We start from the raw sequence: 14,059 nt of genomic DNA on the forward strand, positions 1-14,059 counted from the left end.
CAAAACAGATGGGAAAATGGAGTCACAAGCAAAGGATTTCCACAGGCTCTGGATGAAAATTAGAGAGCTGGGATTAGCCATGAAAAATCCTCACTCCCAGCCCTGTATGATTATTCATTCTTCAAGAGTAAGCTGCCTGGCTGGCTGATTTAACCACAGTTGTTGCAAATTATAGGGCCTCCTGAACAATTCCTTTGTACTACCGTTACCAATTACATAGATTTACATTTAGAACAGCATTAAAAGAAAATAATAATACATGAAGGAGGGGATGGGTTATACGTACAAAAGAATATACCAGATAATGCAATGTTAGCCTATGTGTTATATAAATATTTTGATCAATTTAATGCAACTCATCTCTGATGAGCAACGAGGGTAAAGAAAAAAAAATCTAAACAAATGTAAAGTGCAAAAACATAAACACAAAAGTTAAGCATTGTTGCTTGTAGTAAAACATAGTTTAAGCACCGGTAACCTAGAAATCATAGCAGGTCAAAGCACAGTGTCTGCCAAGAGGTGCTTGCACCTCAAAGGAAATGACATTTTATGGAGTCAACCAACAACAGCCATTCACAGTATTAACATATGAAATCAAGGCTAACCACAGAATAGTGTGGGCTTTCCCATGGGATTTTGGCTAACCTCAGATAGAATTTCATTTTACTTTTGATTGCACAGTTGAGTGTTGTTAATCTTAAGAGTATTTATTCTCATTAAAATCTTTCCATATTCTTGAACTAGCAATAATAGTAGGATTTATTGTGACGACTCAAGCTTTGGCAAATATATGCCAAACCTTACTAAGCACTCTTTATCCATGATATTTTTATTTATTTTAATTGTATTGCAGGGTTTGGAGGTTGCTGCTTTCTTGCTCTTGCCATGTTTGTAAGCAGCTAGGAAAAACAATGCTTGATTTTCAGCTGGGACCAGGGAGTCACCATGATGCAAATAATTCCAATGGGTGAAAAAAAAGAGGTTATGATTACTTTTCAACTCTGGGAACTGAGTATCCTCTCTAGCCAGAAAACAGATCTGTCTTTTTCCATCCTGTACTATTGACCAATCCTGAAACTCTTAACTCTAGAAAATTTATAGAAAATTCTAGAAAATTCATTCTGTCTCAGGCACAACACATTCTCAGGGCCTTCTCAGGTTGAGTTTTTAATATCTCAAAGCCTCTCTGGGCATCTGTTCTAGTGTTCAAATTACAATTACAGGTTCTCATCATAAGGATGGTCAAATCAGACTTTCCCATGTTGCAACTTGTCTGTTGCTTCTTGTCCTACTGTGCACCAGGAAAAAAATACATTCCCATTAGGTTACTGAAGGATCTCCCTACTGCCTTCTCTTCTTAAACTGAAAAAATTCAGCTTTCTGAATCTTCTCTTACTCCAGACCAGTCACCACTCATCTGGGTGACTGTGCTGGACTTGCTTATTTCCTTAGTATTTTGCTGCAAGTGAACTGAAGCCCATTTTATTGTTCTTCACGTCTCTCACTAGTTTCAATTCCAGCTGAGCTTTGGATTTCTAAACTTCATCATCCCTATACACTTGGTCAATGTACTGGTATTCTTCATGGGCAGTCAGTCCATGCATCCATCTTCTGTGTACTTGTGTCTGATTGCATGTGGAGGTTGTTTCATCTGTGCTGACCTTCTGCCATATTTGCTCAACTTCCTGCACATGTGACTGTAAAGCTCTTGTTGTCAGTTACGGCCAGATGGCTTTCCCAGATGTACTGCCCGTCCAATAAATATTGCTGTGTTTAAAATACACTGTAAGTACAAGAGCCTGTGATAGGTGGCTTCTTCCAGTTGTCTATTTCAACTATGTTTTCAGATGTTTATACATAACGCTCTTAGAAGAATAGAAAAGTGTCCTGGTTTCAGCTGGAATAGAGTGAATTTTCTTCTCAGAAGCTAGTAGGAGGCTGCGTTTTGGGTCTGGGATGAAAAGATGTTGATAACATACTGATGTCTTCAGTTGCTAAGCAGTCAAACACTGTCCAGCTTCTCGTGCTGGCCTGCCAGCGAGCAGGCAGGGGTGCACAGGCAGCTGAGAGGGGGCACAGCCACGAGAGCTGACCCAGGCTGGCCAAAGGGACATTCCATAGCATACCACAGCATGCTCGGCATATGAAGCTGGGGTGAAGAAGAAAGAAGGGGGGACACACAACATTTGGAGTTATAGCATCTGTCTTCCCAAGTAACTGTTATGCCTGATGGAACCCTGCTTTCCGATGAGCAGTAGCGAATGAATTCTTTGCTTTGCTCTGCTTGCGTGCACGGCTTTTGCTTTACCTGTTAAACTGTCTTTATCTCAACCCGTGAGTTTTCTCAGTTTTGCTCTTCCAATTCTCTCCCCCGTCCCACCAGTGAGCAAGAGTCTGCTTGGTGCTGAGTTGCCATCTGGGGTTAAACCATGACAAAAGGAATATAAGCTCATCTGCAAAAATGTTAAAGGCATCACATGTCTCAACTTAGGAATTGAGAGTCAAGACAATTTAAATCAGCGTGCCACTACAGTGGCTGTGAAATAGTATGTTGAAGCCTGACAGGAGATGAATGCCTGTGAATGAGAACCTATGGTTCTGAATTCTGTTTTGGAGAGGACATCATAAGTGTAAGGGAATTTTAAGAGGATGGGACATTCAATTCACTTAAGGATGAAAGAAAGATAGAACATGGATTAGAGAGGTTAGTGGTGTGCATGTTTCGATGTGAGAAGAAAATTGGGAACTCAGCGGGTAAGGACACAAGGGATAGACTGAGAAGATGCGTGAACTGTGGAATAGAATTGGGAGTAAATAGATGTGTGCTGAGAAAAGAAGGAAGGCCACATCTTTGTCCCCTGTTTTTCTCTCACTCTTCTGGAGAGGAATTAAGGTCTGCTGTGGAAAGGTAAGTTGACATTAAAAGGCATTGGGGAAGCGTTACAGGATACCTGGAAGTGCAGATGTGGGGTCGTGCTCAAATGAGGGTGCATCTGAAGTAAGAACTTTGTAGCGCAGGTAAGCAGCTTAACATTTTAAATTCTTTTTCTTGTTATTTCCATTTTCTGTCAGAGCTGGTGTGTAGAGTATATGAATGCCCTCTGGGCATACTAAATTTTTTTGAAAAAGCACAGTGTGCTATGGAAGTGTTTAAAGCATTTTGCTATATTTTCTTACCATTTTTAATCTTTTTTTCTTCATAATTAACTATTTAGTTAGGGAATACTTGCTGTTACTTGGATCATTGAAAATTTTGGGTTTTGACAGCTTATGTGGATCATATTCTGGACTCTGCTTCCTCCACCTTTTTAACAAATCTTGCTTTTTGTCTTGGTCACTTTAGAATATTTGTTCTTGGTTGTTTTCATAACCAGCTTTCATCCTTGTCTGCTTGTTTGATGTAGACTGCATTCTACATCTGAACGCATAGTTCTTTGATACACTAGTACAGTAGTGACAGTCTCAGTGTATTTATAAGGGTTGGTGATGGGTGTACTGCTTTTGGAGATGAGACTTCTGAATGTATGGAGAAAAATATGGGAGAAGTTGTGACACTAGGAAATTGAGAGGCCATTTAAAAAAAAATATGTCTGAATGTGAGAAATTAAGAAAATCAGAGTGGTTAATTAGGTTAGCAGCACTAAGCAAAAGCAAAACTAAGCAACTTTCCTTAACAACTGATAATTATTTCAGAAAAAATTTATAAGTACTAACTGATGCTGCTGTTAGAGTGAAGAGAGATAAAGGACTGAGAGAAGTAAGAGTGGCTCCTTCTCATGTCTCAAGACATTTGTGTTACATTCATTTTGGAAAATATTGTCTGAGCAATAGAGAAAGTAAATCTGGCACTGTGACTGTAACATTTTTGCATGTTCTGTGGATAAATAGGTATGACCCAATTCTCTGTGGATGTCAGTCCTGAAACTTCAGAAACATTAAGAAAAAATACTGCTTTCAGCAAAGGATGGGTTTGTTTTGGTTTGGTTTGGTTTTTTTTAATTAACCATACCAAGTTACATACATATTTGAGACCCATTTCATGTTCTCTTTTACCAGCTTTTTGTCTCACAAGCAGCAATGTTTTGGTGGGTTTTTAATGTAACTTTATGGGAACAAGAGCTTTTCAATTATTTGCTTTGCTGGTGCTCAATTCAAGCATTGGTTACTGTGGTTTATTTTTCTTGGCTATTTCCTCTGGACTGTGCTTTCCATAAGAACGCATGTCCTGATGAAGGATAGCTTAGTTTTCCTTTCACTGAAAGAAGTTGGGGGACATACAGGAGTAGGCAGGATGTTTAAATACAAATGCAAATACACAAGAGCCAGTTCAGGCCATTTAAAAAGGAAAGGATAGAGTGGCAAGACACTGAAGTGCCTTACAACATGTTGGATTCACATCAATAATGCGACTCAGTAATGCGATCACATTCTGTTCAGTGTCACATGAAGCAAAGTGTTGCTCCTCTTCTCAGGAGAGGTGGCTAGACTGAGGAAGTGGTGGATGTAACACACTCCTTTCAGAAGGAAACAAGACTCATCTGTGGTTAGCTCCATATTCCACAAACTCTTGTATTTTAAAGTGGCACATTTATAAAATGCATGTCTGTGTTCTCAACAGCTGAAAAATTACTTATAACTATCAAATTTCCTTTCAAAGTAATCTTCTACTTTCATCCTGGCTTTAAAACAGGATTCCAGGACAGCTACCATTTAGCCAAAAAACAGCTGTTTTGAGACTGAATGGATCTTATTATTCTGTAGGATACTTTGAAATAGTGTTTCTTTGCATCATATGGTAAGCAGGCAAAGGAATTTCAATCCATTTAGTTAACAGCATGTCTGGTACACTTGGTAGTTTCCACGGAGTAGTATTAATAGATGAGCTGCATTAGGAGCTATCCCAATGAAGCTCAGCTCTGATTCAAGAGCAGCTATTTAAGACCATCTCTGTGTGCTTGATCAGTGGAACAGTAATACACATTGTAGAGATTTCACTGAGTTTTAGGCATCCTGAAATCAAAGGCTTAAAATACTGTGCATTATGTGTCCAAGAATTCAATGGATGGTTCAGAAAAGTGCTTTTCTACAAAGTTCAGAGGCTAGCTGAGAAACACATTGCACTTTCCAAAGATGAGGCTACCGTTGACTAAACTGGTGATGTTAGTCCCACTGATCTAGAATGAGAGACATAGAGCTGAGGTATCTCAGTAGTGAGTTTGGCCTTAAAAATACTGTAGTTGTTTTTTTTGTTTTTAATTTGTCTTTTCTAAGCTCTGTGCACCAATTGGTAAATTTAGTGACAGGCATTTCAGGCTGAATCTTGATTCTTAACTATCAATTTTCAGTGTCTCAGCTAACAAATGTCAGATCTTCTCAGGTTTTTATATTTCATTTTTGGTTTGTGACTTAAAACTCCTGGAAGAGAAAGAAACCCTTTGGTTTACATGTAATTTAGATAAATCTCTTAGCAGTATCATACTTGATTAACTTTGTACATGGAAGATAATTTGGAAAAATGTTGATCTGGAAATAGATAGCATGTGGACATGAAAAAAATACTTTTTCTAAAACCTGTTTTAAAAATGATGTTGGGTCAATTGTGTTATCCAATTTGGTTTTGTCGTGGTTTAACCCCAGTCGGCAACTAAGCACCATACAAACACTCGCTCACTCCCCCTACCCCTAGCAGAATGAGGGAGAGAAATTGGAAAAAAAAGTAAAACTTGTGAGTTGAGATAAAGACAGTTTAATAGGACGGAAAAGGAAGGGAATAATAACAACAACAACATATAACAAGCATATAACAACATATAAAACATGTGATGCACAATACAATTGCTCACCACCCACTGACTGATGCCCAGCCAGTTCCTGAGCCATGGCACCCCTGGCCAACTCCCCTCAGTTTATATATAAAGTCTTTCTTTATGATTTTTAAGAATATATGGCTTTCAGAAATGTTATATAAGTGGGGCAGAACAGTGCAATTACCTTTTAAAGTTGGAAGTGAACTACTTTGCAGGCTTTCTATTGAATTAGTAACTTTTTAATCAGCTATTTCTTGCCTACTTTCAGCCTAGATCATTTTTCTGGAACAGACAACAATGAAACTTGTGCTTTTTGGTGATATGGTTAGTCTGTGTGTTGATTTTTATCTTAAAACTGAGGCTTTTCAAAAAAATTGAATGTGCACTTGAAGATTATGTCTTGGTGGTTTTTTGAGCCCCACTCGCAATCTTTTTTTTTTTCCCAGTGATGAATACAGGTCTAAAAGCATAGGGTAGAGAGAGGAACAATGAACTTCCAGAAGCTATGTCCACATGAAAAACAGTAGAACCTGAGATATGGCAATTATTTTACAGAATTCAGAGATCCAGGTTTAGGCCCTTGTATTTGCATCACTTAGATATATAATGCATTATTTTTGCTAGATAAATATACTGGGGTTGGGGTCCTGTCTTCTTGAATGCGTATGTACTCTTTGGCTTCAAACCACAAGCCAGGCCTTTAGAACATATCTGGTATTCAGCTGTCAGTTTGGTGATCTGGCTTAAAATCAAAAATCTTTCCAAAATTCTGGTGTAGAAGAGACAGTAATTAATCAGTTCCTGTCACTGCAGTAAAGAAGGAATGTCTGTGTAGATATGTGCATATGTATGTTCTTTGTTTTGTTTTGGACTATTTTTATTTTTGGCATCTTCTTAGTAGCCTTGCAACAGGGCAAATCATAGTGGCAACTCACAGGATTTTGTTGAGTCTACATTGGGCAAGAAATGCTATAGGATGAAGTATAGAAATATCAGGTATTTCTGTAAGTATATAAGCAGTATAGAAATACCGTAATTGGATTAAACTGCACTAAGGTAATACTGCCAGCAGTAAAAAGATAGATGACATTACTGTTAGTGGAAACTTAATGAAAGTATTTCAGATTTACTTTATGTAAGAACATCTTTAGACACAGGATTTTAAAATGTACTGTGCCCCAAAAACCTGCTACAATGCTGTTTTTTTGTTTTTGTTTGTTTGTTTGTTTGTTTTGTTTTTTGTTTGTTTTTTTTTTTTTCTGGTTCAGATACAGTAGGAACCCAGTGCTCCAATCTAGAATTTTTTTTATCTGGACTTCGGCAGTCTTAGCTTTCCATGTGCTTTACTACTTCTGCTGGTAAAATAGTGAGAATGGTTATACTTTTAAATGCGTGGCTATTGTTTCCTTAAGTTACTATAGGTCTGTGTATGCTTCACGGTTTTAGTGCCTCAGCATATTCAGATGCTATTCATATGACTGACTGGAGTTCAGACCCTTGAGGAAGAGTCCAATGTTCCTCATTCATTACAGGTAATGTTCACTCTGTCACTTTTTCAGTTTCTTCATTATGTTGTTTGTAGCAGTGGTTTCTAAGGTTAGCTAGATTGGAGCTAGCTCTGTGTACTTCTGTTTAGGATATACTGTATTACAACGTAGACTTGGTTTGATGCATGAAGTGCTGCCGAGCTCCTACTTTGGCCTTGGAGTTCAGAATTTTAAAGCTCAAAATCCCTGTTTGTGTAAAAAGTATTTTTCAAGTATCAAGGTGATGGCACACCACCAGCTCTTTCTGCTGGTGTTCCTTGTGTCTCAAGATCTTGTTTTGGCCATGGGTAGAAACACCTCATTCTTGACAAGGCCAAGCAGTGAGGAGGCCTTGCTTGTACTAAAATCATGCCTAAATACACAGGTTAAACATTTCTTTGACCACCCATGCTGACATGTTGTTGGCACTCTTGGAACAGGCTTCACACGTCATATGAGAGACCACCTCCTTCATCAGTTTTGTGAAATACATAAGCAGTCACGCTAGGGACTGGGATTTTATTTTAGATACAAACTGCCCTCTCATGTTTTCCTTTTCTCCTGCTTTAAGAACTGTAAATGTAGAGTTGTGAATCTTCATCCCCTCCGAGTAAAGTTAGAAAATCTAGCCCTGTTTTTGCATTTAAGACATGTCTGTTTTGCAGCACTGGCTAGTTTAGGTGCTTAAGTTCAATTTATAACACATGGGAAGAATTAAGAAACTCATATAGGGCAGAGAGATTTTTGCTGTATTTAGTTTTGCAGTGCATTGCCATGCCTGAATTTTTTTGTGTGTTTAGCACAAAGGCAGGTTCTTCAGCTGTTGCTCTGCAGATCACATCCATTACACTAAAATTCACCTGGTGATTCCAAGTTGGTCTAGTAAAATCTTGTAGAAAAATAGTCCTTTCTAGCATGCTGACTGAAGAGCCTGACCTATGAAAAAATGTTACAGGGCCATCCTGTCAGAGAAGGAACATGAAATAACTGAGTGTTTGAATTACTGTAGCATTACTGCTGGTTAGATGAAGAAAGGACTTGATGTGCTCAGAAATAATTACTGGATACTTAGACTCAGCAATATGTCCAGCAGTGCTCCCTTGTCTATTGAATTGGAGCCATACTTGAGGAAGGAGCAGCCCTAAAAAGTCTGCAGATGCTTCTTAGACATTTTAACACATCCATAGAATTCAAACACTCTGGAGCATTTGAGGATAGGAAAGGAGGCGTGCATTCTTCAATGGGCCTAGTAACATCGTGGGGTTATAGCAAATGATGCTGAACTTCAGTGCTGGCATGCTGGGAAAGCAAATGTAGAGCTGAGGGGCTAAATCCTTGCAGTAAAGCTAGAAAGAACCAAAAGACTTTCTTCACAAAGAATTTTTAAGTTATCAATTATTTATACATATGTATTTTAAAATTATTATAATGAGGAAGTGTCACAGACTTGCTAGAACAGCCAGAGTGTACTGGTGAAGTCGCCACTGCCCAGCCCTAGCTTAGATGTTACCTTTACTCACTACAATCTTGCTTCAAGTTGCCGAGAGATTTATATTGCAGCCTCTCTTAAACAGCAAGACAGCTTTCATTTTACTGTAAGAAAGAGATCTTGGTTTTTTGTACCTTTCTGGAACACTAGTCTTTCTGTGTATGTTTAGTCAGCTTTCTCATTAAATGTTTAGAAATTAAAAGGCTAGAGGCTGTTAAAGGATAACAGTTTGGAGAAATGGGTATACAAATATATGCTATGACAGGTTGGGTGGAAAGGAAGTGTCTCTGTTTTGGATTTCTTGCTTGAGGTTTTTTTTTAATCCAAGGTATTTTTTCATCTGGATTTGAAGCTGGGGGTTACTTCTTTTTATGGCTATTGTGCAAAACTGTTTTGTGCATTTTAAGATGGTAGAGGATAATGCTGCCTTTCTAGTAAAGGGATAAGGTATTGTACTTACAGTATGTTCAGTTAACACAGGTGTTACTGTTACCTTAGAAGTTTCTAAGAGTTTAGAAAAAAGGCTTTAAACTACTAAGTGTGCATAGCACATGCAAGTCATCTCTGTCTACTGATAAAATCATCCAGAACTTGTAGCCTCAGAGGAGTCATTAGTAAGATTGTTGCTACTATTTTCTCTCCTTTTTTGAGAGCTGGCAGCAAAGGATAATGCTCTACAGGGTTCAGTCTGTTGGCTTTTCTTGCAGTTAAATGTTTACTGGAAAGCTTCCATTTTGGACAGAGGGTAGCATTCTTGGAAACTAGCTGTTTATTTGTTAAATCAGTGCTGTACTGGATATATTTATCAGACCTCTAGAGGTCCTTCTATTTCTGCAGACGTCAGTCATTTTACCCAGAATCAGCTTTGAATTATAATGAAACTTGCACAACCATATCTGAAGGTAATGTTAAGTAAGTCTGTTTCCAGGCAGTTTCATATTGTCTTGTTTAAATTGATGCACGTCAGATAAATCTGCATATATATGCAGGTTTCAAGGAATACCAAAAGCAAACAATTACCATCAAATAAATAAGTAATTATGAAACAAATACAGTGCCATAATTCCTGATTATTTTCTTGAGTGAAATTTAAGTGTATGATTCTTCATTATTTTCATTCTTGAGTGAAACCTAAGTGTACTGTTCCTTTAAAAACTTGTATTTATTACTTTATGGATATTTTAGGGGGAAGAGGAGAGGGATAGCAGGGTGGCAGGAGAAGTATGTTAGTCTGGATCTTTGATAGCATGGGGAAGAGCAATTGTATGCTCAAAGAAGTTCTCAAACACTAGGGAAACTCATTGTTACTGCATCCAGTAATTAGAACCTTAGACCTGCAACTTGGCTTTAATGCAATTAACTTGTGAAGTGCCGCTCCTCTAGAAGAACAGCAATAGAATAGGTAGAGCTAATTCTGCTGATGCAGACTAAATCTATTATAGTCAGAAACTAAAGAGTACATCTAAAACACGCATTTTGCATCTCAATTCAGTGCTTAACCCAATGTGTCTTATTTCCCTTTTCCTGGCTATTATTGCTGTGACAAAAACATACAGTCAGTATTGGCTATTACTTAAAAATGATCACCAGCTTAACTCTGAATGGAATAAAAAGACAGTGTAGATTATGTAATAAGGTCTTTGTGGAAACCTTGCATACTTTTAAGAAAAAACATTTTTTGCACTGTTAGTATTGACTGTGTACCTAATGAAGTCCCAAGGAAGGGACTGCCAGCAAGCAAAAGTACATTCATTTATGGTCTTAGCAGACTTTTGATATTCAGGTAGGATGGAGGTTTTACACTCCTACTCTTAAATGTATGGGGAGGGGTTTTTTTTAGAGCTGATTTATCAAACTTAAATTGTCATGGTTCTTCAGCTCACATTACAAAGATAAGCAAAACCTTCTGCGAGGTCAGCCCACTTGAACCTAATACATGACAGATTTTGAGAGGGTTGAGGCAGAGTTTTAACACTGTAAGGACAGTTTACTTCCTGTGTTTCAGCTCTGTCATTATAGAGAAATGATGTCAGCAAATGCTATATAACCTTAAACGTGAGTGAAGAAGAGTTTGCACCACACCAGCTCCTTTTTCTGCTCTGAAATCCTTTAGACTTACAATTAGATACTTATTTTGTGCAAAGAACACAGACATTTCAAAGAAAAAAAACTACTCCAAAATAAGCTTTATTGCAAGAAAAGTGTTGTCTTACTGTTACAGACCTTCAAACAAAACTTTTTTTTCTTACAAACATTTGATTTAAAAATGTACAAAGTTTCTTTTTCTTTTCAAAATCCCCAAACTCAACAAAAGAAAAGAAAAGAAACATCACTGAGTAAAACTTGATATAATCTTTGGTCAGCACTCATACGCGACTGAAACAATCCTAGAGTCAGCATGTGCTTTGGCTATTTTCACATACGAGATTCTGTTAACATTACTAGTTACAGGCACCAGCTGTCAAAAAAAGCACCATTGAGACATACACTTAACACATAATGGTACGACATTTAAAAAAAAATTACTAGTAAACTAAATGTCAACTCATTGTACAAACGTCTTCTTACAAAATAAGCTATGATAAAATGAGGCGTACGGTGTATAACTACAGTATTAATGAAACTTCTAGCAAACAGATTTCAAATACACATTTTCATTGTCTGCACTGCATAATTAGTTTGCACATATGGCAGTCCTGATACAGCTCTCAGTTTTTAGTAAATGCACCATTAATTCAAGCCAGCACCAAACAGTATGAAACATCACACATTCCCTTCAGAGAGACATTTTCTTCAGCTGCCTACAGTAATGCAAGTTTGCAGAGCACCCTTTCTGAGAATGAGGTGTGGTTGCATGTGTGGTTCCTTGAGGTTATTGGGAGGAAGTACAGTACAGTTTGGTTCTGCAATTCTAATGGTATTAAAAGCAGTCAAGGTATTTTGCTACAGTGGTTGTGCCTCTTCTTCCATTATTTGATGTGGCTGATTCAGCATACAATCCTATTGAGCTGCTGTGAAATATGATCTCTGCAGAGACTGGTATTGTAATTCTTGTCCTTTAAGACTCTCTTTTTTTTCCTTTTTTTTTGAATACTCAAAGTTTTGCAAGAGCACTTTAGAATATCCAGAAGACGTATTACAGTGCTCCTTCAGCTCTTCATTTTAAAATTACTTATATACTATTTGGATGACTGGCCCAAATACAAAAGGAAACATCTTTCAAATCTATTTTTTTTAATTAAGAAAGTACCTCTAAAACATTATAGCTCAAATTTATAAACCTAAAGAAAACCAAGCAAGTTTCCCTTTTTGTTTACATAATTTGTTATTTTCTCCATATATTACTGCATTAAAAATAAATAAACTTCTATATTTTTTTTTTAATTAGGAACTATAGCAAAATACCCAAAGTGTTGCAGACTGCTAACAGGAAAAAATAGCTCACAGTTTGTGCCATTTAGTGCCATATGATGACTTCTTGAACTTCAGCTTTTTAATATACTTTAAATTGAGGTTATATAAAAGATACAGTAACCATGATCAAAGTTTTGGTGGTGGCAGAGTTTAAGTTACCCTCCTGCAAGGGTGATTCTACAGTCTCGGCAGGATGGGAAGAAAGAGGTCTTCCCTGCTCCCTTTCTTGCCCAAAAGTCAGTGACTGTTTCAAAGCCTTTGAAAAGCAGATACGGTCAGATGGGTAGATAGATGAACAGAAGTGACTGAAAAAGTGGACTCAGTCTGGAAGATGGCTAATAGAGGTCTATCCACAGCCTCATTCTGAGAGCTTCCCCGAGCTCTCCTAAGAGGTAGTTGTCCTCATTGCTGTCTTCCAGTTTCTTTAGCTCCTTCTTCTTATATAGAGGAACGCTAATGATTTCCAGTGTGTGAGTTCCAGGCACTGACTTTTTCTTAACTGTGTGCAAATAACTCAGTCCGTCCCTCTGATGGATTTGGAAGATGCCATCATCATTGCCATGTGAGATGATGTAGCGCACGTGGTTGGTAAGGGGCTCAATGGCTGGCATGAGTTCTAGGATGTGCTCCTTGTTGTCAAGCCTGGAAATGTTGACTCTCATCTTCAAAGGACTATCCATGTCTAGACTTTCCAAGCTAATCTGCTCAATCTGAAGTAAAGGAGGAAAGATTGTTTAGAGCAGGAGAGAAACAGATATTCACTTGCACTGAGAGAAGAATAATATGTGATTATTAACAGTTTCTGCATCTGTCAAAATCTAGCTGTGAAAGAAGCAATTGTAAATCCTTTCCACCTGGGAGAACTGCTTAATTCCATGTAACACACCCCATAAATCTTAAAGGCTTCTCACACAGGCTTAACAGGATAATTAAAAATTACAGCATCAGATCTACAGAGGAGGCTCAGAATTCAGGTTCTTTTCAGAATCATACTTGCAAAAAGTCCAGGCATAGAAGAGACCCATATTTAATACTACAGTAAAGAGTGTATGTGAGACAGAGTCTTGTTCTTTCAATCAGCTTCAGTGAGGAACATTACAGAAACACATACCACAATACTGTATGGGAATTCCCTGAAACTTTAATGAAACCTGTCTTCTAAAAACAGCAGCCTCAGCATTTAGTGATGAGGAAGTACAGTGATTATAAGGGAAACTGAAGTAAGGAGAGAACTGCTGTATTGTTAGCCCTCTGTGAAAGGGCTAGTATGTCACATTGTCCAATTACATCCTATTTGGACCACTGAAAAGAGTGTGGAAAAAAGTCCCAGCATTGTTTTTCTGATAAATCAGTCATGGGTTCTTTTTAAATTTGAGCTTCAGAATAGTTATGCTGCAGATGTAAATCTGTCCAGAGGTCTTAACTGTGAATACGCTTGGGGGCAGGGGGCAAGAATGAGTGCATTCCTAGGAAAGCCATGTAACAAGCAACAGCTTTTGAAAGTGCTCCTACAAAAATATATAGGCTGTAGTCTTCTTTAGGAAACCTGATGCTCAGTGAGGTACCTAGCCTACATGTCAAGATCCTTTCATGCTTGTAAAGATAGGAAAGGATTTCTCTCTCTGAGGGAATTCCAATCACATGTGTGTACATATGTGTACTAACATGTAATTAAAAACACATGGTGAAAACAAGGAAAGTTTATGGACAGGAGCAAGTACTGTAGTATTTTAAATACTGTATACCACAGATGTCATCAATGATGAGATTATTTATTTTTGCACATAGTTTTATGGATGTGAAACCTTTCACCTTTCCTGCTG

General features: G+C 37.8%; 1 protein-coding gene across 1 annotated transcript in view; it reads right to left on the reverse strand.

The window, feature by feature from the left end:
- Positions 1-12,571: 12,571 nt before the first annotated feature.
- FBN2 (fibrillin 2) overlaps positions 12,572-14,059 on the reverse strand; it is a 122,383-nt gene continuing 120,895 nt past the window's right edge. Inside the window, exon 59 of the mRNA XM_010291203.1 lies at positions 12,572-12,940. Within this exon, the coding sequence (XP_010289505.1) occupies positions 12,572-12,940 (369 nt within the window). The remainder of the gene's footprint in view (positions 12,941-14,059) is intronic.

This window comes from Phaethon lepturus, unplaced genomic scaffold (genome assembly GCF_000687285.1).
Source record: "Phaethon lepturus isolate BGI_N335 unplaced genomic scaffold, ASM68728v1 scaffold5547, whole genome shotgun sequence".
Classification (NCBI taxonomy): domain Eukaryota; kingdom Metazoa; phylum Chordata; class Aves; order Phaethontiformes; family Phaethontidae; genus Phaethon; species Phaethon lepturus.